Source organism: Bombina bombina, chromosome 1 (genome assembly GCF_027579735.1).
Source record: "Bombina bombina isolate aBomBom1 chromosome 1, aBomBom1.pri, whole genome shotgun sequence".
Lineage (NCBI taxonomy): Eukaryota > Metazoa > Chordata > Amphibia > Anura > Bombinatoridae > Bombina > Bombina bombina.
In genome coordinates, this window is record NC_069499.1 from 457,608,936 (window position 1) to 457,636,665 (window position 27,730).

At 38.7% G+C, this 27,730-nt stretch overlaps 1 protein-coding gene across 1 annotated transcript in view; it reads right to left on the reverse strand.

The window, feature by feature from the left end:
• Window positions 1-27,730, reverse strand: part of LOC128658546 (dynein axonemal heavy chain 11-like) — a 1,692,686-nt gene that overhangs the window by 1,389,779 nt on the left and 275,177 nt on the right. The window contains 2 exon segments of the mRNA XM_053712841.1: window positions 5,315-5,707; window positions 11,748-11,852. Of these exon segments, the coding sequence (XP_053568816.1) occupies window positions 5,315-5,707; window positions 11,748-11,852 (498 nt within the window).

Consider the following 27,730-nt stretch of genomic DNA (forward strand, 5'->3'; position numbering starts at 1 on the left):
TATTCATAACATCAAGAGTAAGATCTGTCAATATATGGTAAAATTTAAAAATTGATAAGAATATAAGCCAAACCTTGGTGATAATCAATATAAATATATTTGTAACATCAAGAGTAAGATCTGTTAATATATGGTAAAATTCAAAAACTGTAACCATAGATTATTCAATAAATAAATATTCACAATTATGCTATAATCTGTTCTGCTATACACCGCTTAGAAGAACAAAACAGAAAACACATTTCTAATGATATATGCCTCCTTGATAGAAAGGTAATGAAAGGAGTAGTTCTATAAATATTCGATAAAAACATATTTGAATGTAACATGTATCTTTTGATGATATACAAGCGCAGTTGGAATAAATATTAAAGGACAATTCTGTCATTCAAAGTACATTGAATGCCACTTCCAGTCTGTCATCTCTTCAAGCGATCCTTCGTAAGTCCGACGAATATGTTTCCAATGGCTCAAGTCAATCAAAGTCTAATCACGCCTCCTCTTAGTTCTGAGAGTATTGGGATTGGTCTAAATGCAGCCAATGGGTTGCCGCCTATGCATTTAAATACCCTGAGACGCCGGCGCGCGTCACCTTTGAAAAAGCCGAAACGCTATCGGCGAAACATGTTAGGGAAGGGTAGCTGTTAATACCCTGTTTAGCCTTTTTTTAATGGCATAGCTAACTTAAATAAATTTACTTAGACAGTGGCAATTTGGACTAGATTCCAACTTTAAGGAATACGAATACAGTTTTCAATAACGAGATTAAAGAGCATGCTATATCTGAACAGCATAAGAGCTGTAACTGTTAACTATTGCACAAGACCGCCAAAATATATATACCTAAATAAGTATACTTCTACAACTAAAAATTACAGCGGCAAGCCAGGCGCAAATGCTACTGGCACATTATATGCTAACATTATAACGCTAACACTGCTAACCGGGCATAACTGAATATTAACAAAATTATATTATTTAAGAATATGTTGTTAACCGTATAAGATCACTGGAAGCAGACGTCAATACTTTCAGTGTCAAAACATAGCTAGGACAATACAAATCTTTCAGTAGCGTGATTAAAGAGCGTGCTATATCTGAACAGCATAATAGCTGTAACCGATACTTCTAGAACTAAAAACTACAGCGGCAAACAAGGCGCAAATGCTACTGGCATAGTATATGTTAACATTATAACGCTAACACTGCTAACCGCTCATTACTGAATGTTAACAAAATTATAGTATTTAAAAATCTGGTGTTAACCGTATTAGATCACTGAAAGCAGACGCTAATACTAACAGTGTCAAAACTCAGTTAGGATAATACAAATTTTATATAGATATATCTAAAATACTATACAATCCAATGTAGTTAACATATCTCTATGGTTGTTTGAGTAATGGTAGTAGAACCAAAAAATTAATATTATTTTTGATTAAAAAATTGAATAACACAAACTTGAAAAAATCTTTGAAACAAGTTGTGTCAAAAGTACACCAAGCACCTTTACATGCCATACATTAATCAAAAATAAGCAAAAAGTTTGCTGCATCAAGTGTCCTAAGCACACAATACATGTGTAAACTGAGAACAAAATATCTCAAGTGATACTGTTACCCCATTGAATGATAAATTGGAACAGTAAACAACAAACTTTTATTAATAACAAATACCTGTGTATCACACAGTTAAAAATCATAGTTATATTATTCATAAGGTTGCTTAATATGATACACTTTTGATGGCATGTGGAGTTTTTGAATCCCTAAGTGGTGTACAATATTAAAGAACACAAGCCAACTCGTTACTTGATAAATGGATATTACCAACTAAAAATATATATACCCAAGAAGAATATTCCAAGTCCAAAGAAATTTATTCACCCAATATTACAAGCCACTTTTATTATGAGCAAAGTTGCTATGTGTTTTTAAAAAATACACACACTCACACAGTACACTTTTTTAGTAAACGTTAAGTTAATAAAAGTTATGTTTTAATATTTTCTCTCAACCCTTGACCTGCAGTGGTTGTTTAAGGTCCATATGAGTCTCAATGTTATTTTCATGGAACAGAAGTGCTATCCAAGTGCATTCTTTTAGTCTCTATCTTCTTTGATAGTGACTATATTCGTGACTTTCTAAGTATATTACCTGGCTTTTTTTCTCTCTTTTAACTAGACTAGATATTCTCATATTCTGCAAAGTGGATCACTACAAATACTAGGGAAAAGATGTATATTTTAAGTGATATAATACGACCTGATCACTTCCAATAGGTAAAAAGTTTCCTAAAAATCTTCTGAACTTTTCCTCCTCTATTATAAATAACCTCCAACTCCTGCAGCCAGTCTATGATTAATTAGGTGACGAAGAAATGGATGTTCATAAGAATGACTCGGATAACAGAATAAGCATATATATGTTATATAGGTTTCCACTGGGGGTTTAGTACCATAGCAATTCTGAATGTGTTGCATTAAAACGTAGAAATGTCATCTTGAGTTTGATGGCCATGAATATGGAATTAATTAAACTGTTTACAGAAGCCTTAAATTAATATAGTACCTTTCTAGAACCAGATTATTTTGTACTCCAAATATTCTTAGTATAATCCAAACAATAGCGCTAAAAAAAACACCATCAAATATTTGTAGCATTTATATCATTGTTAGCATTAGCCCCTAATTAAATATGACAACTGAATCTGAGCCATAGTTATTGTTCATGACAGTTTTCCCAAGACAGATGGCCCTATCAGCATTTTTTATAGTGTTGATTTCAGAAAGGATGTAAACACGAGCCGTTGTGAGGTGCCGACAAGGAGAACCATGAATCTCATAACAGGGAATCTCTTCTGAAAACTCAGCAGCAGTAAAAGGATCACAAAAGGTAATCTGTCTGCAAAATATTTAGACGTTCAGACTGAACATATTACCCTGTTCAAGGCTGGATTGGCCTACCAGGATACCAGGAGATTTCCCGGTGGGCTGCAGCAGCTGGGGATAAAAAGCTTCTGTTTAATACAAACTGAGATAATTTAATTCTGAAAAAAATATTAGAGGAATGAGTATCCCAGTAATCCCCTTTGAGAAAATGAAAAATAGGGCTGGTCTCCATATTTTTTCCCCAGTCTGACCCTGAACCTGTTAAATTATCCCTATACAATCATTGCACGTGCAATTTTTTTATAAACATACACAAACCCATTAGCCACAAATAAAAGAAACATACTGTACAACTTAATTCCCAAAGTGTATTCTGGAGCAGGAAATAAGTACTTTGATCAACACAGGGTACATGAGACAGGAAACTGGAGACACCTCCAACACCTTCCATGCAGGATCACACTGTGGGGCATATGTATCAAGCTTCGTATGGAGCTTGATGCCCCGTGTTTCTGGCGAGCCTGCAGGCTCGCCAGAAACAGCAGTTATGAAGCAGCGGTCACAAAGACTGCTGCTCCATAACGTGTCCGTCTGATTTGAGCAGGAGGACACACATCGCCGGAAATCAACCCGATCGAGTACGATCGGGTTGATTGACACCCCCTGCTGGCGGCCCATTGGCCGCGAGTCAGCAGGGGGCGGCGTTGCACCAGCAGCTCTTGTGAGCTGCTGGTGCAATGCTGAATACGCAAGCGTTTTGCTCGCCGTATTCAGCGAGGTCTGGCGGACCTGATCCGCAGTGTCGGATCAGGTATGCCAGACCTTAATAACTAGAGGCCTGTATGTGTAACAGTAACTAGCACAGAGTACTCTCTGAAAATCAGACACAATCCACTAGGGAAATTCCAAGGATGGGCCTCACAAGTATACAGGGGTTTAATAAGTTGGGACCATGTGCAATATCACAAATACAGTCCCCAATGTTGATTATGAGATACCATAGCAGCAGTAAGCATACTATACCAAAAGAAGGCTTAAATGGACAGTCTAGTCAAAATTAATAACAATTTACTTGTTTCATTAAATTTGCTTTGTTCTCTTGGTATTTTTAGTAAACTAAACTGAGGTAGGCTCATATGCTAATTTCTAAGGCCTTGAAGACCGCCTCTTATCTGAATGCATTTGACAGTTTTTCACAGCAAGATTGTATTAGTTCATGTGTGCCATTTAGATAACATTGTGCTCACGCCTGTGGAGTTGCCTAGGAGTCAGCACTTATTGGTTAAATTGCAAGTCTGTCAAAACAACTGAAATAAGGAGGCAGTCTGCAGAGGCTTAGATACAAGGTAATCACAGGGTATAAAGTATATTAATATAACCGTGTTGGTTATGCAAAATTGAGGGATGGGTAATAAAGGGATTATCTATCTTTTTAAACAATAACAATTCTGAATTAGACTGTCCCTTTAAACTATCTAAGGAAAATTTGCCCCTTCCTTACTACAAATATGTATAATGTAAACTAACTCAAGCTGGAAAGGGTCGGTTATAGAAGGTTGGAGGAGCTAACTCATCAGACTTCTTGGAGACATTTCTAGCATCTTTAGTAATCAGATACCATCTACTTCACCCATCAATATTGATATGGTTTAATTATAGTTTGAGAAAAATAAAAGAGAATAATATCAGAATTAATATTCCCCTAATCCTGTTTTTTTTTTTTTTTAAAGACACAAAGTAAAGCTCAGCGCTCCAGCACTTTATGAATATACAGAATCACAAGGTAAATGTAATAATATTAACCAATTAGAAATAAGGATGGGCAGAATTTTCAAAATTTTGAATTCACTAATTCTTCTGAATGGTTGGTTTGATTAACCGAACAACAATCAATATAATTTATTAAATACATTGGGCAGAAATCATGAGGAGAATCATACCGTAGCAAGTGACTAAGGCAGGTAAACCTTAGAATGGAGGTATTAGTGAAGGATGTGATGGGTGGGATCATGTAAGAAGAGAATCATGTATACAGAAATTTTCCCAGGTCAGCGGCTATTAGGACTCAACTCGTAACGTTAATTTAATTTCATATCCTATGTTTTGAGTTTATTGCATAAAGTTCTACCATAACTAAAATCATCTATACTGCTTTTAGTTGTTCCTAAAAAAGAGGGTCTTAAAGTACTGTAGGTATTATATTTTAGCAATTTGCTATTACTTGGAAGCTGTTTCAATACTTATCATGTATATATGACATTAAGACAAAATGTGATAAAAATAGATGTTTAGTTTTCAGTTTTTAATTTCTTACATTTTCAATGTTATATGTATCCACTCTGGTCTAGAATTCCTAACAGTAAAAACAATGTTATACCCTGCAAAGTTTTCATTGCAGTAGTAATAGTTAACATATTACTGTACCTGCACAAGTTCTTGTATCTTTTTCCCAACATCTTCTGCAAGAAGGTATTGCTTGGATATTCTCTCTTTGTCACCAGGACCCAATACTGTAGCGCTCTTTCCATTTTTTCTCACAATAACTGAATTATCGCTTAGTTTGCTCGTCAGGCACTGCATCGTTTCTATGTTCTGCTTGGCTTTTAAAACCCTGCAATCGACATTATAGACAAGTTCTCTAGTTTCTTGAATATAAACGTCTAAATCCGTTGTCTGCCACGTCAGAAGAGTTTCTGCAGGCTTTAGCTTTTCATCAACAGCTTGTAACTCATCCTGCATGAGATCTCTTTCCACTTGCAGAATTGTGTTCTGTAGCCTATTGAACCATTTTGTTATGAGATTCAGGTTTCCAATATGCTGGTGAAGAAAAACAGCACACAATGAATTCCAAAAAAAACCCTCAAAAAAATAATGTTCTTTCTTACAAGTTATTCTTTAGCTTTATGTCTTATGAGAAAAATGAAAGCCTAGTAAAAAAAAACCTTCAATTTGACAGTGAACTACTGAACCATATGGTTTTCAAGATATTAGGTTAAACAAAAATGTATTTCTAATCTGCCTTTACTGTCCACAATAAAACATTATCGTGTTTTACCAAGCTGAATTCATAATTGCTTTCTTGTATTTTAATATACACATTACATGATCCATTCTTGCAGCTATATAATTTAATGTTTGTTAATATTATTTTACTATGATTATCCAAGCTGTAGTTAGGAGTGTTTTCCTTGCACTAGTTTTGCATTTTATTTAAAGGTCTTACCATTTCTACAATATTTAGACAACAAAGAATACAGAAATTGAATTCAAAAACAGCATTTTGTTTATCTTGGTTTATATTCCAAATATAATACTTATCAGTTCCATACCCCAGTAGATTAAAACTTAACACTTTATTGAATTTGACAAACACAACAATAATCTAAAGTTGGGTTAAGGAAAAGGAGATATCACATCCAGTCCTTATAATCATATAAAACCCAACACTAAGTTAAAAACAAATATACAAAAAAGGGGCCAGGTAGCTAAAAGGTGTGTGTAGTTGTGATTGAAAGTGCTTAGGAAGTATAGGGTTAACACAAGTATGCAAACATACAACACAGGCACTTCTATGCACTCAAAGGTGTCCTCCTACCTGCAAGCTTCGTGGGGGTTACCCAGCCAGCCGATTTCTGACTAATATCCCTATAAATAATTCAGAAGCACTTCACACAGGGCTCTCAATCATTGCACTGAGTTATCAGCGTGGAACATAATCTTGTATCCTTTTAAATTATTGTGGTTAAATTATCAACAAAGTAACTTCAGCAAAGTTTCAATATCGTAGCCACCATGTGCACAACATAACGTTCAGACACACGCTACCCCTTTAGCCCTCATAGTTAAGATTTGCAGGTAGCTGACTCACTGTTACATTTTATGGATACTTTTGAGCCCACAAAATATTGACCTTACTTCCTTAAAGCAGTGTGCTATTTTGGTTTCAGGTGAAAATGTACTATTGTACTATTGGTTAGTCTCTGTGTTTTAGTGTTCGCTGTGTGATGTGAGCGTTCCTGTCAGTAGCACATTGTTCTATTCTGCACCATGGCCATGTGCAGGGAGGGTTTAGAGTAAATTATCTCTTTGTGGAAAGACAATTTACTTGTGTGAACTGAAACCCTTTAGTTTCAATACATAAGTTAAAACGGTAAATGAATAAGATACGTATTTAAGCTGGGGCACTATGGGTATGGTGTGTTATACATACATATTATACCATAAAATAGTTCATCATGTATTTTTGTTATTTTAAAAAGTGTTTTTAATTTTTGTGTGTTTTTTGTTTTAGGAACAAGATTTTATGTACTAAAATACAGCAGAAGAATTTCTGGTATACAATACTGAGCTTTTTAAAGTTTACAGATACCTTTACAACACAGTTCTAATATGAAGATCATTTGATAATCAGGCCCTCAGTCACAATGATGCTGCATTATTAAACCCACATTCACAGAACTTCGGATAAGCAAAAATTTTGTTTCTGTATTTATCTAGGTAATATTTTTAAAATAGTGATACCCTAAAACTAAAGTGCTTTATTTGTTGTACTTTTAACAGTTTACTGTATCTGTGAAACATTGACAGTTATAGGGTTAGAGTACACATCTGGTTTACAGACTAGATAGCTTTCTAAATCAAATTAAAAAAATATATTTTATGATTAAGATAGAGCATACAATTTTTAAAACGTTTCCAATGTACTTAAAACCTGCAATATCAGGTTAGGTACAGTGCGACCGCCGACCATGAAATTAAAAGTAAACCCATTAGCCTCTAGTTATCAAGCCGTCAACCGCAAATACGCTGGAATTCCGCAGCGTATTTGTGGCAAGGCTAATTCGCCATAGTTATCAAGCCCTACAGCCCGGCAAAAGTAGAATTTAGTGACGTAACATACGATCTGCTGGACTCAGACCGACACAGATCGATGGTTATGTCACTACAGATGTTACGAACGCAAGTTCGGCACACTCTGACTACTTTTGGTAGTTATCAAATACCTACCAGGTGCGCTCGCCACTATTCCGGGCCAGCGTACCTGGTTTTCAATCCCTGGAGGCGGCGGATGCCATAGGAATCAATGGGAGTCTGACAGCAGCGAGAGCTCATGTTCGCTGCTGCCCGATATCCCATTGATTTCTATGGGAACGTCTGCACCTAACACCCTAACATGTACCCCGAGTCTAAACACCCCTAATCTGCCCCCCCTACACCGCCGCCACCTACTTTATACTTATTAACCCCTAAACTGCTGCTCCCGGACCCCCCCGCCACTATAAAAAACTTATTAACCCCTAAACCGCCGCTCCTGGACCCCGCCGCAACTATAATAAACGTATTAACCCCTAAACCACCGCTCCCGGACCCCGCCACAACTAAATAAATATATTAACCCCTAAACCGCCGCTCCCGGACCCCGCCGCCAATTACATTACGTTTATTAACCCCTATCCTTCCCCCCTACACCGCCACCACCTATAGTACATTGATTAACCCCTAATCTACCCCCCTACACCGCCGCCAATATATTAAATTAATTAACCCCAAAACCTAAGTCTAACCCTAACACCACCCTAACTTAAATATTATTTAAATTAATCAAAATAAATATTCCTATAATTAAATAAATTATTCCTATTTAAAACTAAATACTTACCTATAAAATAAACCCTAAGATAGCTACAACATAATTAATAATTACATTATAGCTATTTTAGGGTTTATTTTTATTTTACAGGCAACTTTATATTTATTTTAACTGGGTACAATAGCTATTAAATAGTTATTAACTATTTAATAGCTACCTAGCTAAAATAACTACAAAATTACCTGTAAAATAAATCCTAACCTAAGTTACAAATACACCTAACACTACACTATCAATAAATTAATTAAATAAATTAACTACAATTATCTATAATAAAATACAATTAAATAAACTAAACTATATTACAAAAAACCCACTAAATTACAAAAAATAAAAAAATATTACAAGAAGTTTAATCTAATTACACCTAATCTGAGCCCCCTAATAAAATAAAAAAGCCCCTGAATATAATAATAACATTCCCTATCCTAAACTAAATTACAAATAGTAATAATCAGCTCTTTTACCAGCCCTTAAAAGGGCCTTTTGCGGGGCATTGCCCCAAAGTAATCAGCTCTTTTACCTGGAAAAAAAAAGAAATACAATACCCCCCAACATTACAACCCACCACCACACACCCCTACTCTAAAACCCACCCGATCCCCCCTTAAAAAAACCTAACACTACTCCATTGAAGATCACCCTACCTTGAGCCGTGTTCACCCAGCCGGCACCACTGGTCATCCGATGCAGCAGAAGAGGACATCCAGACCGGCAGAAGTCTTCATCCGATCGGGGCAGAAGAGGTCCTCCATCCGGCAGAAATCTTCATCCAAGCGGCATCTTCTATCTTTATCCTTGCGGCGATGAGCGGCTCCATCTTGAAGACCTCCGGCGCGGAACATCCTCATTGGCCGACGACTGCCCGACGAATGACTGGTCCTTTAAATGATGTCATCCAAGATGGCGTCCCTCGAATTCCGATTGGCTGATAGGATTCTATCAGCCAATCGGAATTAAGGTAGGAAAAATCCTATTGGCTGATGTAATCAACCAATCGGATTGAACTTCAATCCGATTGGCTGATTACATCAGCCAATAGGATTTTTCCTACCTTAATGCCGGTCCGGATGTCCTCTTCTGCCGCATCGGATGACCAGTGGTGCCCGGCTGGGTGTACATGGCTCAAGGTAGGGTGATCTTCAATGGGGTAGTGTTAGGTTTATTTAAGGGGGGATCGGATGGGTTTTAGAGTAGGGGTGTGTGGGTGGTGGGTTGTAATGTTGGGGGGGTATTGTATTTCTTTTTTTACAGGTAAAAGCGCTGATTACTTTGGGGCAATGCCCCACAAAAGGCCCTTTTAAGGGCTGGTAAAAGAGCTGATTACTACTTTTTGTAATTTAGTTTAGGATAGGGAATTGTATTATTTTGGGGGGCTTTTTATTTTATTAGGGGGCTTAGACTAGGTGTAATTAGATTAAACTTCTTGTAATTTTTTTTTGTAATTTAGTGTTTGTTTTTGTAATATAGTTTAATTTATTTAATTGTATTTTATTATAGATAATTGTAGTTAATGTATTTAATTAATTTATTGATAGTGTAGTGTTAGGTGTATTTGTAACTTAGGTTAGAATTTATTTTACAGGTAATTTTGAAGTTATTTTAGCTAGGTAGCTATTAAATAGTTAATAACTATTTAATAGCTATTCTACCTAGTTAAAATAAATACAAAGTTGCCTGTAAAATAAAAATAAACCCTAAAATAGCTATAATGTAATTATTAGTTATATTGTAGCTATCTTAGGGTTTATTTTATAGGTAAGTATTTAGTTTTAAATAGGAATAATGTATTTAATTATAGGAATATTTTTTTAGATTAATTTAAATAATATTTAAGTTAGGGGGGGTGTTAGGGTTAGACTAAGGTTTTGGGGTTAATTAATTTAATATATTGGCGGCGGTGTAGGAGGGGTAGATTAGGGGTTAATCAATGTACTGTAGGTGGCGGCGGTGTAAGGGGGGCAGATTAGGGGTTAATAGGTATAATGTAGGTGGCGGCGGGGTCCGGGAGCGGCGGTTTAGGGGTTAATATATTTATTATAGTTGCGGCGGGGTCCAGGAGTGGCTGTTTAGGGGGTAATAACTTTATTTAGGTGCGGGGGGCTCCGGGAGCGGCGGTTTAGGGGGTAAAACAGTATAGTTTAGTGTGGGTGCTTAGTGACAGGCTAGCAAGAAAGCTGTGAAGAAGCCGATGAGCAGCGAGATCGATGACTGTCAGTTAACCACAGTCCGCTGCTCATCACACCGTACTTGGTGCGCGGCTTCTTGACAGCTTTCTTGATAACTTTGGCAAACGTATTCAGGTCCGCAGCGGCGATGGTAGGCGAGCTTAGGCGAGCGTATTGGGTCAGCAAATGCAGGTAAGTAGACGGCTTGATACATAGAGGTCAATGTGTACAGTGAGAACTTACTTAAAAGATTGGTGTGTTTGTAGCAGTTCAATATTTACAAAGTAAAGAAAAGATGTCTTTTGTTCTTTAAATACACAATTTACATAGTGCAACATTTAAAAAGCTCACTACTGTTAACCGGAAAAGTTGCGCTCACTTTCTTTTGCGGGATATTAATATCGCATACACAAAATAAAATACAATGGGACAACTATTTAAGGCCCCCGTGTAACATAAAGCATAATTGCATGTCCCATTAAGAATACCCTGAATTGGATTCACTGGAAAAAATTTACTAAAAGCACCACTAGCTTCCACTACTTGACGAGTTACTGATTCACAAGAGCTCACTCATTTTGGTATATCAGCTAGATAGAATAACATACAAACTGGTGAAGAGATTGGACACATTACTGAGGGTGTTTATTGTATTGTACAGAACAACTGTTTAAGGACAGATTTGGGGGCCTATTTATCAAGCTCTGTATGGAGCTTGATGCCCCGTGTTTCTGGTGAGCCAAAAGGCTTACCAGAAACACAAGTTATGAAGCAGCAGTCTAAAGACAGCTGCTCCATAACCTATCTGACTGCTCTGAGGCGGCAGACAGACATCACCGAAAATCAACCCGATCCAATACGATCGGGTTGATTGACACCCCCTGCTAGCGGCCAATCGGCCGCGAATCTGCAGGGGGTGGTATTACATCAGCAGTTCACAAGAACTGCTGGTGCAATGATAAATGCAGACAGCATCATGTCTGTCTGCACCATATTAAATTGACCCCTTGATCTGTACTGAATGCGTTTACCTACTTACCTTATGGAGCATTTTCCGATTAGCATACAATTCCTTTGTCACTTCTGGGATGACAGAGAGTTTTAGAGCCTCAAAATAGTTCACCTCACGAAGAACAGCAATCAGCTAAGAATAAAGTAATGGAAATTAATAAGTATTGTTAAAATTTTTAATTACGTAGCGAAATATTTTCATATTTATGTTTCATTAACTATTCCACATATTAACTAAAAATGAATGGACTAGATTACAAGTGGTGCACTTTCAGGATTTTTGCCTTGCACAGAAACTGTGCTTAAAGTAAACTTTTAACGAGGCGGGTTAGTGTTACAAGTTGAAAGTAAAAGGTTAGTATGCTAGCCAAACTCAATGCAGGCTAACTTCAGGACTTCAGATATCACGATCACATCAACTTCTTCTCCTCATAGACTTCAATGAAGTGCGCTTAAAAAACCCAAAAACACCTAACACGTATTGCTCGCACGTAGAACAACTGCGCTAAATCTGCAGAGAGTTATTAAAATGTCATAATTCCAATGTTAAGTGGGTAGAATGCTCGCTTAAGGATAGAAGGCCGAGGGTTTCAATTGATGGAGTATATTCAAATAATGGGTCAGTTACTAGTGCTGTTCCACAAGGGTCAGTTCTTGGGCCTGTTTTGTTTAACATGTTCATTAGTGATATTGGAAGTGGGCTCCAGGGGAAGATGTGCTTGTTTGCTGATGATACAAATTTTGTAAGAGAGTTGATTTTCCAGGAGGATCAAATGAGCAGTGATATTAAAAAGCTGAAGGACTGGGCAAATAAATGGGATGTAAAATGTAATATTACCAAAAGATAAAATTATGCATAAACCCAAAAACCCAAAGGCCAATTATAGTGTCAGTTACATTACTGACTAACTAAAAAGGAACGGGACTTAAGAATTATTATTTCAGATAATTTAAAATTCGGTATGACAATGCAGCAGTGCAGCCAGTAAGGCCAGTTGAATACTTGGTTGCATTGGGAGAGTTATTAGTAGCAAAAATAGCAAAGTTCTTATATGCCACTTTACAGATCATTAGTTAGGCCTTATCCATAATATTGTGTACAGTTCTGTAGACCATGGGGCCGATTTATCATGTGTCTGGCGGACATGATCCGCTGTAGCAATCATGTCCGCCAGTCATCGATAAATGCCGATAGCAAACGCATTTATCATTGCAAAAGCAGTTCTGGTGAACTGCTTGTGCAATGCCGCTCCCTGCAGATTCGCGACTAGCAGGGGGTGTCAATCAACCCGATTGTATGCGGTGGACGAGTTAAGGAGCAGCGGTCTTAAGACCGCTGCTTCTTAACTCCTGTTTCTGGCGAGCCTGAAGACTCGCGCGGAAACAGATGTATTTGGCCCCATTCGGGCCATGATAAATTGGCCCCCATATCTTCATTAAGATATAAATAAACTATAAACTGTCAAAAGGATGGGCTAGAAAATGATACACGGTCTAAAATATAAAATATACAAAGAAAGACTATTTGATATAAATATGTATGGTTTAGAGGAGAGAAGGAAAAGAGGTGACATGATAGAAACCTTCAAATATGTGAAGGAACTTAAAAAAGTGTTAGCTGAAATTATTTTCCATAAACAAATACCAAAAGAAGGGTCACAATCTTAAAGGTACATGAAACCCAATATGTTTCTTTTAAGATTCAGATAGAGTATACAATTATAAACAACATTCCAATTTACTTCTATTATTTAATTTGCTTCATTCTTCAGATATCCTTTGTTGAAGAAATAACAATGCACATGGGTGAGCCAATCACACGAGGTATCTATGTGCAGCCACCAATCAGCAACTGCTGAGCCTATTTAGTAATGTATTTCAACAAAGGATATCAAGAGAATGAAGCAAATTAGATAATAGAAGTAAATTGGAGAGTTGTTTAAAACCGCATACTCTTTCTAAACCATAAAAGAAAAAAATAGGTTTCATATCCCTTTAAGTTAGAAGGAAGCAGATTCAGAAAAATTTGAGGAAGTATTTTTTTACAGAAAGGGTGGGTAATTAATGGAATAAACTTTAAATAGAGGTGATAAACACAGGGACTGTAAAATAATAAAAAAATGTCTGGGACATGCATAAGGCTATTCTAAGAAAACAGTAACCTGTAACATGGGTAGACTTGATGTTCTTCCCATTGAAGAACATTTTCTTTTTATCATATATATATATCAGTGATGTGCAGTCACTAGAGGCAGGTGAGGCAGTGCTTCACCTCTCATATGGGCAAAAATATATTTTTTATTGACTTTAAAAAAAAAAAAAAAATTGTATTTTTTTTCCCCAGCATTTTTTTTTCTCACAGCTATATGTTGTGCAATGAAGAGGCACAAGCAGGTCTGCCCACCATTACACAACATGCTGCGCCATCTACTGGATGAAAGTGGTTAAGATCATTGCATGGCCCATTAACTGCTTATTTGAGGCAGTCCTATTTGGGCTGAACCAATCCAGTGAGAGGCATTAGTAAATGGAACTTAGGGTTGGGGCTGGATGTTAAATGATATAAAATAAAACAAAAACGGAAAAAAACAACTTTCATTTATTTTGTTGCTGTCCTGTGAACCTGCTAGCTTTGCTAAAGTGAAAAAGAGAGTTCTGTTCTTCCCCTCTAAGTGCAGTGGAATGTGCCACTGTCACTTCCTGAATCCTTACAGAGCAGGAAGAGAGAGAGGCACAGAGAGCACTGTTTTAGCCACATCTTATTAAAGTAAGATTTTACTGAAAAGGATTCTGTTAGTGAAAATGATAATTCAATGAATGTGGTTTAGTGTTTTTTTTTACTCTTTTACAGCAAAGGATCGTTTTTGTATTTTGTTTACTCAAACTTTACACCCACTAACTTAGCAGCTTGCCTCTGTACTGCACACTAATGTATGGTCTCATTTAGTTATAGTCTCAGTCTCTGTAGCTTTGCTGTTTTATTACTTAAAAATGCAGTGGTCCCTCTCCCCCCCCCCCCTTGTATGTGTGTGTGTGTGTGTGTCTCTCTCTCTCTATCCATCTATCTCCTTATGTGTTGTTCTCCCCCATGGTCTCTTTCTCTCTCTGTCTCTCTTCCTCCCCCTCAGACTCTCTCATCCCTTATGTGTCTCTCTAACCCTCTGTGTGTGATTGTGTCTCTCTCTAACCCTCTGTGTGTGATTCTCTCTCTCTCTCTCTCTCTATCTCTCTCTATCTCTAACCCTCTGTGTGTGATTGTGTCTCTCTCTAACCCTCTGTGTGTGATTGTGTCTCTCTCTCTCTTTCTCTCTAACCCTCTGTGTGTGATTGTGTCTCTCTCTAACCCTCTGTGTGTGATTGTCTCTCTCTCTCTTTCTCTCTCTCTCTATCTCTAACCCTCTGTGTGTGATTGTGTGTGTCTCTCTCTCTCTCTCTTTCTCTATCTCTAACCCTCTGTGTGTGATTGTGTCTCTCTCTAACCCTCTGTGTGTGATTGTCTCTCTCTCTCTCTCTTTCTCTCTCTCTATCTCTAACCCTCTGTGTGTGATTGTGTCTCTCTCTAACCCTCTGTGTGTGATTGTGTCTCTCTCTCTCTTTCTCTCTAACCCTCTGTGTGTGATTGTGTCTCTCTCTCTCTCTTTCTTTCTCTCTCTAACCCTCTGTGTGTGATTGTGTCTCTTTCTCTCTTTCTCTCTCTCTAACCCTCTGTGTGTGATTGTGTCTCTCTCTAACCCTCTGTGTGTGATTGTGTCTCTCTCTCTCTATCTCTAACCCTCTGTGTGTGATTGTGTCTCTCTCTAACCCTCTGTGTGTGATTGTGTCTCTCTCTCTCTTTCTCTCTAACCCTCTGTGTGTGATTGTGTGTCTCTCTCTCTCTCTTTCTTTCTCTCTCTAACCCTCTGTGTGTGATTGTGTCTCTCTCTCTCTTTCTCTCTCTCTAACCCTCTGTGTGTGATTGTGTCTCTCTCTAACCCTCTGTGTGTGATTGTGTCTCTCTCTTTCTCTCTCTCTCTCTCTAACCCTCTGTGTGTGATTGTGTCTCTCGCTCTCTCTCTAACCCTCTGTGTGTGATTGTGTCTCTTGCGCTCTCTCTAACCCTCTGTGTGTGATTGTGTCTCTCTCTAACCCTCTGTGTGTGATTGTGTCTCTCTCTCTTTCTCTCTAACCCTCTGTGTGTGATTGTGTCTCTCTCTCTCTCTTTCTTTCTCTCTCTCTAACCCCCTGTGTGTGATTGTGTCTCTCTCTCTCTAACCCTCTGTGTGTGATTGTGTCTCTCTCTAACCCTCTGTGTGTGATTGTGTCTCTCTCTTTCTCGCTCTCTCTCTAACCCTCTGTGTGTGATTGTGTCTCTAGCTCTCTCTCTAACCCTCTGTGTGTGATTGTGTCTCTAGCTCTCTCTCTAGCCCTCTGTGTGTGATTGTGTCTCTCGCACTCTCTCTAACCCTCTGTGTGCGATTGTGTCTCTCTCTTTCTCTCTCTAACCCTCTGTGTGTGATTGTGTCTCTCTTTCTCTCTCTCTCTCTAACCCTCTGAGTGTGATTGTGTCTCTTTCTTTCTCTCTCTCTCTCTAACCCTCTGTGTGTGATTGTGGCTCTCTCTAACCCTCTGTATGTGATTGAATCATTGTGTCTCTCTCTCTTTCTATCTCTCTAACCCTCTGTGTGTGATTGTGTCTCTCTCTCTCTCTCTTTATTTCTCTCTCTCTAACCCTCTGTGTGTGATTGTGTGTCTCTCTCTCTCTCTCTAACCCTCTGTGTGTGATTGTGTCTCTCTCTTTCTCTCTCTCTAACCCTCTGTGTGTGATTGTGTCTCTCTCTCTCTTTCTCTCTCTCTCTAACCCCTCTGTGTGTGATTGTGTCTCTCTCTCTTTCTCTCTCTCTCTAACCCCTCTGTGTGTGATTGTGTCTCTCTCTCTTTCTCTCTAACCCTCTGTGTCTCTCTCCCCCGTCTGTCTCTCCCTCTCCCCCCGAATGCTTCTCTGTGTTTCTGTCTACCTTTTATTTAATTAATGAATTGATAGTGCCACCTGATGGTGTGGCTTTATTTAAAGGGGTGAGGCCAAGCGCCCCACCATCTTTAGATTTCACCAGCCGCCACTGGATCAAGACATTTTTATATTTACTGCATAATGAAAGAATCTATAAGCATAATTTGCAGCATTAAAGTAAAAAGTATGTTTTAAACATATTTTAATGGGCATGGATTTCTAGATCTCATAATCAGAGCAAGCCTTGTGTTATCTGGCAAGAGTTTCTGTTACAATCCTTTTAGACTAAAATCAGATGTTTACTAAGTTGACCAGTTTTCCAAGACACCATTTAAAGGGACATGAAACCCATATCAATCCCATATGCAAATTTAAATAACTTTCCAATTTACATCTAATATCTATTTTTTTCATTCTTTTGATATCCTTTGTTGAAAATCATATCTAAATATGCTCAGTAGCTGCTGATTGGTGGCTGCACATAGATACCACATGTGATTGGCTCACCCATGTGCATTGCTATTTCTTCAACAAAGGATATCTAAAGAATGAAGGCGTATCCTAGCCACTGCCTCACCAGCCTCTGACGTCACTGCACGTCACTGATATATATATATATATATATATATATATATATATATATATATATATACAGTATATGAAAAATGAAAGAGTTAGTTACTGCATCTGGCCAAAAGGGTCAAGCCCTGGATCCACACCCAAACAATGCCTGCTTTTAATCAAACAAACTGGTAACCCCACAAGGGTGCACAGGCCTTGTGTAATCTCCCTAGACACATACAAAACATGAAAATAGAGATTACATAAAGTCTGTGCACCCTTGTGTGGTTTCCAGTTTGTGTGAAGCATATATTGTTTGGCTGTGGATAGGGACCTTGACCCTTTTGGCCAGGTGTGGTAAATAGCTAGTCCATTTTTGCTTTTAATCGTAGCTGTGTACTTGCAAAAGAGTGCCAGACTTTCTCTGTGTGTTGTGTGTGTGTGGTGTTGATTCATTTGTTTTTTAATTTTCCCTATGGGCTTTGCACCCAGACTGCCTGGGTCTCTGGAGGCTGTGCAGCTGGCTGTGAGTGCTATTGAGCACCCAGGGCTGTGCATTTTGCAGGGTCATAGAATGTGTACCTGGTCCAGTTTGAGAATGCAGTACATTTCCGTGTTTTGTATGTGTCTAGGGAGATTACATAAGGCCTGTGCACCCTTGTGGTTTCCAGTTTGTGTGATTGAAAGCATGCATTGTTTTGCTGTGGATAGGGACCAAGGAGGGAAGAGACCATGACATAGTTCCTGGGCTTGATCCTTTTGGCCAGGTGCGGTAACTAACTCTTCATTTTCGCTTTTAATCTTAGGTGTGTACTTGCAAGAGATTGCCAGATTTTCTCTGTGTGCATTAAAACGCAATAAAATGTAATTAGAAAAAAATATTAAAATTGAATAAATATTAATTTTCATGCTTAAAGGTATTTGTCTTGGAAGGGTTCCAAAAGTTGTGTATATATATATATATATATATATATATATATATATATATATATATATTTACATGTAGATAAAAAGCTGTGAATCTGCCTCTTCATATGTCAACTGCCCGGGTGCTGAGCGAAATGTACAATTATAAATAAAGAAAACCAAGCACTCCTGGGTATTCTGAAAATAACGTGTTTTTATGTGACATTTCGGAGAAATCTGAAAAAACAGAATTTATGCTTACGTGATAAATTACTTTCTCCAACGGTGTGTCCGGTCCACGGCATCATCCTTACTTGTGGGATATCTCTTCCCCAACAGGAAATGGCAAAGAGTCCCAGCAAAGCTGGCCATAAAGTCCCTCCTAGGCTCCGCCCACCCCAGTCATTCGACCGACGGACAGGAGGAAATATATATAGGAGAAACCATATGGTACCGTGGTGACTGTAGTTAGAGAAAATAATTCATCAGACCTGATTAAAAAACCAGGGCGGGCCGTGGACCAGACACACTGTTGGAGAAAGTAATTTATCAGGTAAGCATAAATTCTGTTTTCTCCAACATTGGTGTGTCCGGTCCACGGCGTCATCTTTACTTGTGGGAACCAATACCAAAGCTTTAGGACACGGATGAAGGGAGGGAGCAAATCAGGTTACCTAAACGGAAGGCACCACAGCTTGCAAAACCTTTCTCCCAAAAATAGCCTCCGAAGAAGCAAAAGTATCAAATTTGTAAAATTTGGCAAAAGTGTGCAGTGAAGACCAAGTCGCTGCCTTACATATCTGGTCAACAGAAGCCTCGTTCTTGAAGGCCCATGTGGAAGCCACAGCCCTAGTGGAGTGAGCTGTGATTCTTTCAGGAGGCTGCCGTCCGGCAGTCTCATAAGCCAATCGGATGATGCTTTTAAGCCAAAAGGAAAGAGAGGTAGAAGTCGCTTTTTGACCTCTCCTTTTACCAGAATAAACAACAAACAAGGAAGATGTTTGTCTGAAATCTTTTGTAGCCTCTAAATAGAATTTTAGAGCACGGACTACGTCCAAATTGTGTAACAAACGTTCCTTCTTTGAAATTGGATTCGGACATAAAGAAGGTACAACTATCTCCTGGTTAATATTTTCTTAGGAAGAAAACCAGGCTTAGTACGCAAAACCACCTTATCTGCATGGAACACCAGATAGGGCGGAGAACACTGCAGAGCAGATAACTCTGAAACTCTTCTAGCAGAAGAAATTGCAACCAAAAACAAAACTTTCCAAGATAGTAACTTAATATCTATGGAATGTAAAGGTTCAAACGGAACCCCTTGAAGAACTGAAAGAACTAGATTTAGACTCCAGGGAGGAGTCAAAGGTCTGTAAACAGGCTTGATCCTAACCAGAGCCTGAACAAATGCTTGAACATCTGGCACAGCTGCCAGTCTTTTGTGTAGTAAGACAGATAAAGCAGAGATCTGTCCCTTTAGAGAACTTGCAGATAATCCTTTCTCCAAACCTTCTTGTAGAAAGGAAAGAATCTTAGGAATTTTTATCTTATTCCATGGGAATCCTTTGGATTCACACCAACAGATATATCTTTTCCATATTTTATGGTAAATCTTTCTAGTTACCGGTTTTCTGGCCTGAACCAGAGTATCTATCACAGAATCTGAAAACCCACGCTTCGATAGAATCAAGCGTTCAATCTCCAAGCCGTCAGCTGGAGGGAGACCAGATTTGGATGTTCGAATGGACCCTGAACAAGAAGGTCCTGTCTCAAAGGTAGCTTCCATGGTGGAACCGATGACATATTCACCAGGTCTGCATACCAAGTCCTGCGTGGCCACGCAGGAGCTATCAAGATCACCGAGGCCCTCTCCTGATTGATCCTGGCTACCAGCCTGGGAATGAGAGGAAACGGTGGAAATACATAAGCTAGGTTGAAGGTCCAAGGTGCTACTAGTGCATCTACTAGAGTCGCCTTGGGATCCCTGGATCTGGACCCGTAGCAAGGAACCTTGAAGTTCTGACGAGACGCCATCAGATCCATGTCTGGAATGCCCCATAATTGGGTTATTTGGGCAAAGATCTCCGGGTGGAGTTCCCACTCCCCCAGATGGAATGTCTGACGACTTAGAAAATCCACCTCCCAGTTTTCCACACCTGGGATGTGGATCGCAGACAGGTGGCAGGAGTGATCCTCCGCCCATTGAATTATTTTGGTCACTTCTTTCATCGCCAGGGAACTCCTTGTTCCCCCCTGATGATTGATATACGCAACGGTCGTCATGTTGTCTGATTGGAACCTTATGAATCTGGCCTTTGCTAGTTGAGGCCAAGCCCTGAGAGCATTGAATATCGCTCTCAGTTCCAGAATGTTTATCGGGAGAAGAGACTCTTCCCGAGACCATAGACCCTGAGCTTTCAGGGATTCCCAGACCGCGCCCCAGCCCACTAGACTGGCGTCGGTCGTGACAATGACCCACTCTGGTCTGCGGAAGCTCATTCCCTGGGACAGATGGTCCAGGGTCAGCCACCAATGGAGTGAATCTCTGGTCTTCTGATCTACTTGAATCATTGGAGACAAGTCTGTATAATCCCCATTCCACGGTTTGAGCATGCACAGTTGTAATGGTCTTAGATGAATTCGTGCAAAAGGAACTATGTCCATTGCTGCAACCATCAACCCTACTACTTCCATGCACTGCGCTATGGAAGGACGAGGAACAGAATGAAGAGCTTGACAAGAGCTTAGAAGTTTTGATTTTCTGACCTCTGTCAGAAAAATCCTCATTTCTAAGGAATCTATTATTGTTCCCAAGAAGGGAACTCTTGTCGACGGAGACAGAGAACTTTTTTCTATGTTCACCTTCCATCCGTGTGATCTGAGAAAGGCCAGAACGATGTCTGTATAAGCCTTTGCTTTTGACAGGGACGACGCTTGTATTAGAATGTCGTCCAAGTAAGGTACTACTGCAATGCCCCTCGGTCTTAGAACCGCTAGAAGGGACCCTAGCACCTTTGTGAAAATACTTGGAGCAGTGGCTAACCCGAATGGGAGGGCCACAAACTGGTAATGCTTGTCCAGAAATGCGAACCTTAGGAACTAATGATGTTCTTTATGGATAGGAATATGTAGGTACGCATCCTTTAGATCCACGGTAAATTGACTTTCCTGGATAGTGGGTAGAATCGTTCGAATGGTTTCCATCTTGAACGATGGTACCCTGAGAAATTTGTTTAGGATCTTCAAATCAAAAATTGGTCTGAAAGTTCCCTCTTTTTTGGGAACTACGAACAGATTGGAATAAAATCCCATTCCTTGTTCCTTTATTGGAACTGGGTGTATCACTCCCATCTTTAACAGGTCTTCTACACAATGTAAGAATGCCTGTCTCTTTATTTGGTTTGAGGATAAGTGAGACATGTGGAACCTTCCCCTTGGGGGTAGTTCCTTGAATTCCAGGAGATAACCTTGAGAAACTATTTCTAGCGCCCAGGGATCCTGAACATCTCTTGCCCAAGCCTGAGCAAAGAGAGAGAGTCTGCCCCCCACTAGATCCGGTCCCGGATCGGGGGCTACTCCTTCATGCTGTTTTGTTAGCAGCGGCAGGCTTCTTGGCCTGCTTACCCTTGTTCCAGCCTTGCATCGGTTTCCAGGCTGGTTTGGGTTGTGAGGCATTACCCTCTTGCTTAGAGGATGCAGAATTAGAGGCCGGTCCGTTCCTGAAATTGCGAAAGGAACGAAAATTAGACTTATTTTTAGCCTTGAAAGACCTATCTTGTGGAAGGGCGTGGCCCTTTCCCCCAGTGATGTCTGAAATAATCTCTTTCAATTCTGGTCCAAATAGAGTTTTACCTTTGAAAGGGATGTTAAGCAATTTTGTCTTGGATGACACATCTGCTGACCAAGACTTTAGCCAAAGCGCTCTGCGCGCCACAATAGCAAACCCTGAATTTTTCGCCGCTAATCTAGCTAATTGCAAAGCAGCATCTAAAATAAAAGAGTTAGCCAATTTAAGTGCGTGAACTCTGTCCATAACCTCCTCATATGGAGTCTCTCTACTGAGCGACTTTTCTAGTTCCTCGAACCAGAACCACGCTGCTGTAGTGACAGGAACAATGCACGAAATGGGTTGTAGAAGGTAACCTTGCTGTACAAAAATCTTTTTAAGCAAACCTTCCAATTTTTTATCCATAGGATCTTTGAAAGCACAACTATCTTCGATAGGAATAGTAGTGCGTTTGTTTAGAGTAGAAACTGCCCCCTCGACCTTAGGGACTGTCTGCCATAAGTCCTTTCTGGGGTCGACTATAGGAAATAATTTCTTAAATATAGGGGGGGGAACAAAAGGTATGCCGGGCTTTTCCCACTCCTTATTTACTATGCCCGCCACCCGCTTGGGTATAGGAAAAGCGTCGGGGTGCACCGGAACCTCTAGGAACTTGTCCATCTTGCATAATTTCTCTGGAATGACCAAGTTGTCACAATCATCCAGAGTAGATAACACCTCCTTAAGCAGTGCGCGGAGATGTTCTAATTTAAATTTAAATGTCACAACATCAGGTTCAGCTTGTTGAGAAATTTTTCCTGAATCTGAAATTTCTCCATCTGACAAAACCTCCCTCATGGCCCCTTCAGATTGGTGTGAGGGTATGACTGAACAATTATCATCAGCGCCCTCCTGCTCTTCAGTGTTTAAAACAGAGCAATCGCGCTTTCTCTGATAAGTAGGCATTTTGGATAAAATATTTGCTATGGAGTTATCCATTACAGCCGTTAATTGTAGCATGGTAATAAGTATTGGCGCACTAGATGTACTAGGGGCCTCCTGCGTGGGCAAAACTGGTGTAGACACAGTAGGAGATGATGTAGTATCATGTTTACTCCCCTCATCTGAGGAATCATCTTGGGCAATTTCATTATCTGTGGCAGTACTGTCCTTACTTTGTTTGGACGCTATGGCACAATTATCACATAAATTTAAATGGGGAGACACATTGGCTTTCATACATATAGAACATAGCTTATCTGAAGGTACAGACATGTTAAACAGGCTTAAACTTGTCAACAAAGCACAAAAAAACGTTTTAAAACAAAACCGTTACTGTGTCTTTAAATTTTAAACAGAAAACACTTTATTACTGAATATGTGAAAAAGTATGAAGGAATTGTTAAAAAATTACCACAGTGTCTTAAAGCATTAATAGTATTGCACACCAAATTTCAGAGCTTTAACCCTTAAAATAACGGAACTGGAGCCGTTTATAAATTTAACCCCTATACAGTCCCAGCTATAGTCTTTGCTGAGACCCAACCAAGCCCAGAGGGGAATACGATACCAATTGACGCCTTCTAGAAGCTTTTCCAGCAATTTTTAGATCCTCACACATGCATCTGCATGCCCTGCTCTCAAAAAACAACTGCGCAGTAATGGCGCGAAAATGAGGCTCGGTATACAACTAGGAAGGCCCCCTGACTGGAAAAGGTGTCTAACACAGTGCCTGCCGTTTAATAAATGTTCCCCAATTTTATAAATGCAAATTGTCAGCATAAATATGAATAAAATGCCCAAATAAAGCAATCGATTTAGCCCATAAAAATGTCTACCAGTTTTTTAGCCCATAATAAGCCCTTTATTCTGTTTGTTTGACTAAGAAAATGGCTTACCGGTCCCCATGAGGGGAAATGACAGCCTTCCAGCATTACATCGTCTTGTTAGAAATATGACTAGTCATACCTTAAGCAGAAAAGTCTGCTAACTGCTTCCCCCAACTGAAGTTACTTCATCTCAACAGTCCTATGTGGAAACAGCAATCGATTTTAGTTACTGTCTGCTAAAATCATCTTCCTCTCACAAACAGAAATCTTCATCCTTTTCTGTTTCAGAGTAAATAGTACATACCAGCATTATTTTAAAATAACAAACACTTGATAGAAGAATAAAAACTACATTTAAACACCAAAAACACTCTTAACCATCTCCGTGGAGATGTTGCCTGTGCAACGGCAAAGAGAATGACTGGGGTGGGCGGAGCCTAGGAGGGACTATATGGCCAGCTTTGCTGGGACTCTTTGCCATTTCCTGTTGGGGAAGAGATATCCCACAAGTAAGGATGACGCCGTGGACCGGACACACCAATGTTGGAGAAAGGGGATTTGTAATATCCCTGATATGTCACTTAAAAACACGTTATTTTCAGAATACCCGATTAGTGCTTGGTTTCTTTATTTAATATTATAAACATGTGTATATTTTTGTTCATATGTGTATGTATATATTTATGTATATACATATATCAACACATAAATGCACATGTGTATACATATACAGTATATACACACATACACATATTTCCATTATAGCTCTTTTCAGTCAAACACCTTGTCATATAGTATATACCTTTTAACCCTTATAAAAATGTTTTTAATATCCATATGAATAATGCTTTATCAGATAGTGTATATATGAGTGCAATATTTTATTTGTACTTATGTTGTGCTTGGTGCAACTTTTTTTAACCCTTACAGCTTAAGATTGTTCTTCACTTGTGCTAACCCGACAAAGGCAAATTTTGTTTTACTCATGTGCACCCGTTTACTTTCAACTTGTAATATCTGCACAAGTTAGCACAGTCGCGATATTGCTTATAACGACCCACGCCCACTTTAGCACATCACTTGTAATCTAGTCCATCCAATTTTGTCATATTCAAAGGAATATCATATGAATTTTAACTGGTAGATATTTGGCTGTGTGTCATTTTGAGTGTAGCTTCAGTTATGAAAAATTATCATAGTTGAACAAAGTAGAACCTTAGTATTTGACTATTTCACACCCCACGGATGGGTGCCTGAAAATAGGACCAATGACCTCTAGTTGTCTTGAAAGTTAATTAGGCGCACCAATATCCTTATTTTCCTTCCAATACCCTCTAGAGCCTGGAGCAATGTCAAAACATTACTGAAATAAAACCTAGGCTATCAGATATATATTTACATAGAATAAATACTTGCATTGTATGAAGCATAACATCATTGCAGCACCATCCATACCGGTTGAATTTTTGCACTGGGCCATGCTTAATATTTAATATATGAGCATTGTGCTCACTACACTATTTATGTCAAATACCTCAGGTGCTTCATTTTCCTCAGATAATAGATTTCTTTGAGCAGTAGTGGACCTAGTCAACAGAGGGTCCTGGTGCAAAAGATTCCCCCCCCCCCCAAAAGGTAAGTCAGTAGTATAATGATTTTAAGAATATAATAAATAGATAGATAAACAGACAGATAGATAGACAGACAGATAGACAACCTGCACTAATTAAAGGCTCCCCTGCATTAGAATTGTACACATTCTGCACACACCTATGTATAGACTGGCTGCTATTGCCCCTCAGCACTTAGGCCCTGATGCCACTGCCCCAGCTTCACCAATAGTAGTTATGACCTGTCTTTGAGGGCATGCAATAAATTTCATGTCAGATAGCACTTGAGCTCAAAGCCACTACAACACAAAAAAATTCACTCAAGTAGTGGAGCTCATGTGGAACGAATGTGTTTTTTCAGAATATTTGTGTGCTGCACTGTTCAGTATTTTTTCTGTTTAAAACAAAAGGAATACTGAGTATTAGTGAGCATTCCCATTCCTTTTCATTAAAAAAATGTGGGTCTTTCTGCAATAAGTTTTGTGTTCAGCAAGTGAAATGCATGCTCATTTGGCTTGAGATCAGGTGATTGACTCGGCCATTGCAGAATATTCCACTTTTTGCCTTAAAAAACTTTTGGGTTACTTTCACAATATGTTTTGGGTTATTGTCCATCTGTAAAGTGAAGCACCGTCAAATAAATGTCACTGAATTCATATACACTTCTGAATTCATCCGACTGGAAGCCATGCATGCCCATGCCATTACACTGCCTCCACTGTGTTTTACAGATGATGTGGTATGATTCGGGTTATGAGCCGTTCCAAGCCTTCTCCATACTTTTTTTACCCCATCATTCTGGAACAGGTTGATCTAAGTTTCATCTGTCCAAAGAATGCTGTCCCAGAACTGTGCTGGCTTTTTAAGATATTTTTTGCCAAAGTCTAATCTTGCCTTTCTATTCTACAGACCTATAAATGGTTTGCACCTTGTGGTGAAACCTCTGTATTTGCTCTTGTGAAGTCTTCTCTTTATGGTAGACTTGGACAACGATATGCCTACCACCTGGAGAGTGTTCTTCACTTGGCTAGATGTTGTGCAGGGGTTTTTCTTTACCATGGTAAGGATCCTACTATCATCCACCACTGTTGTCTTCATTGGACATCCAGGCCATTTTGTGTTGCAAGGCTCACAAGTGTGTTTTTTTTCTTCTCAGAATGTACCAACCTGTTGATGTGGCCACTACTAATATTCCTGCTATCTCTCTGATGGATTTCTTTTTCTTTTTTTTTTGCAACATAAGGATGGCCTATTTCACTTGCATTGAGAGCTCCTTTGAACACATGTTGTGGGTTCACAGCAATAGCTTCTAAATGTGAATGCAACACTTGAATCAACTCCAGACCTTTTACCTGCTTAATTGATGATGAAATAACAAAGGAATAGCCCACACATGTCCATTAAACAGCTTTTGAGTCAATTGTCCAATTACCTTTGGTCCATTGAAAAAGAGGGGACTACATATTAAAGAGCTGTAATCTCAAAACCTTTCCTCCAATTTGGATGTGAATACCCTCAGATTAAATCTGAGAGGCTGCAATTTAAGCCCATATTCATTATTTAAATGTAACTTAAATTTATTTTGATAAACAGCTGGAATAATAAAACTTGTGTCAGTGTCCAATTATTTACACACCTAATTGTATGTATGTATGTGTATATATATATATATATATATATATATATATATATATATATATATTTTTTTTTTAATAAATATATGTGTATGTAAGTTCTCATACATATATATACACATAAAAACATGAAAATACACACATTTAGACATATATTATATATTTATTTATATATATATATATATATATATATATATATATATATATATATATATATATATATATATATATATATATATACACACACACACATTTGGGCCCTTCCCAATCAAACACCTTACCATGTACCATATCCAGTTTTAACCCTTTTAAAACATTTAAAAATATGTTGTTATTTTTTTTTTTAATTACAAATGTGAATATATGAGTGTAATACTTTATTTTAATGTGTATTACGCTATGTCTTTTTTGAAAATTAATTTTTTAACCCTTACACTTTACTCCACACTGGCTTTTGCTCACTTGCAACCCATAACTTTCAACTTGTTATATCAGTGCAATTTAGTGCGGTTGCGATATTAATTAAAAGTAATGGGTGCACTATGTCTGCTGCGCTAAACCTTCTCTGGTATATCTGAATTACCATGGACTTGTAATATCAAGTTGTGCACTAACCCTAAAGGATCCCAGAATAGGACCCTGTGGAGAGGACCACGTGCAGCACTGGATCAAGGATTACTTTGGATAAAGATGGACTCCAAACAAAAGACTTTGAACA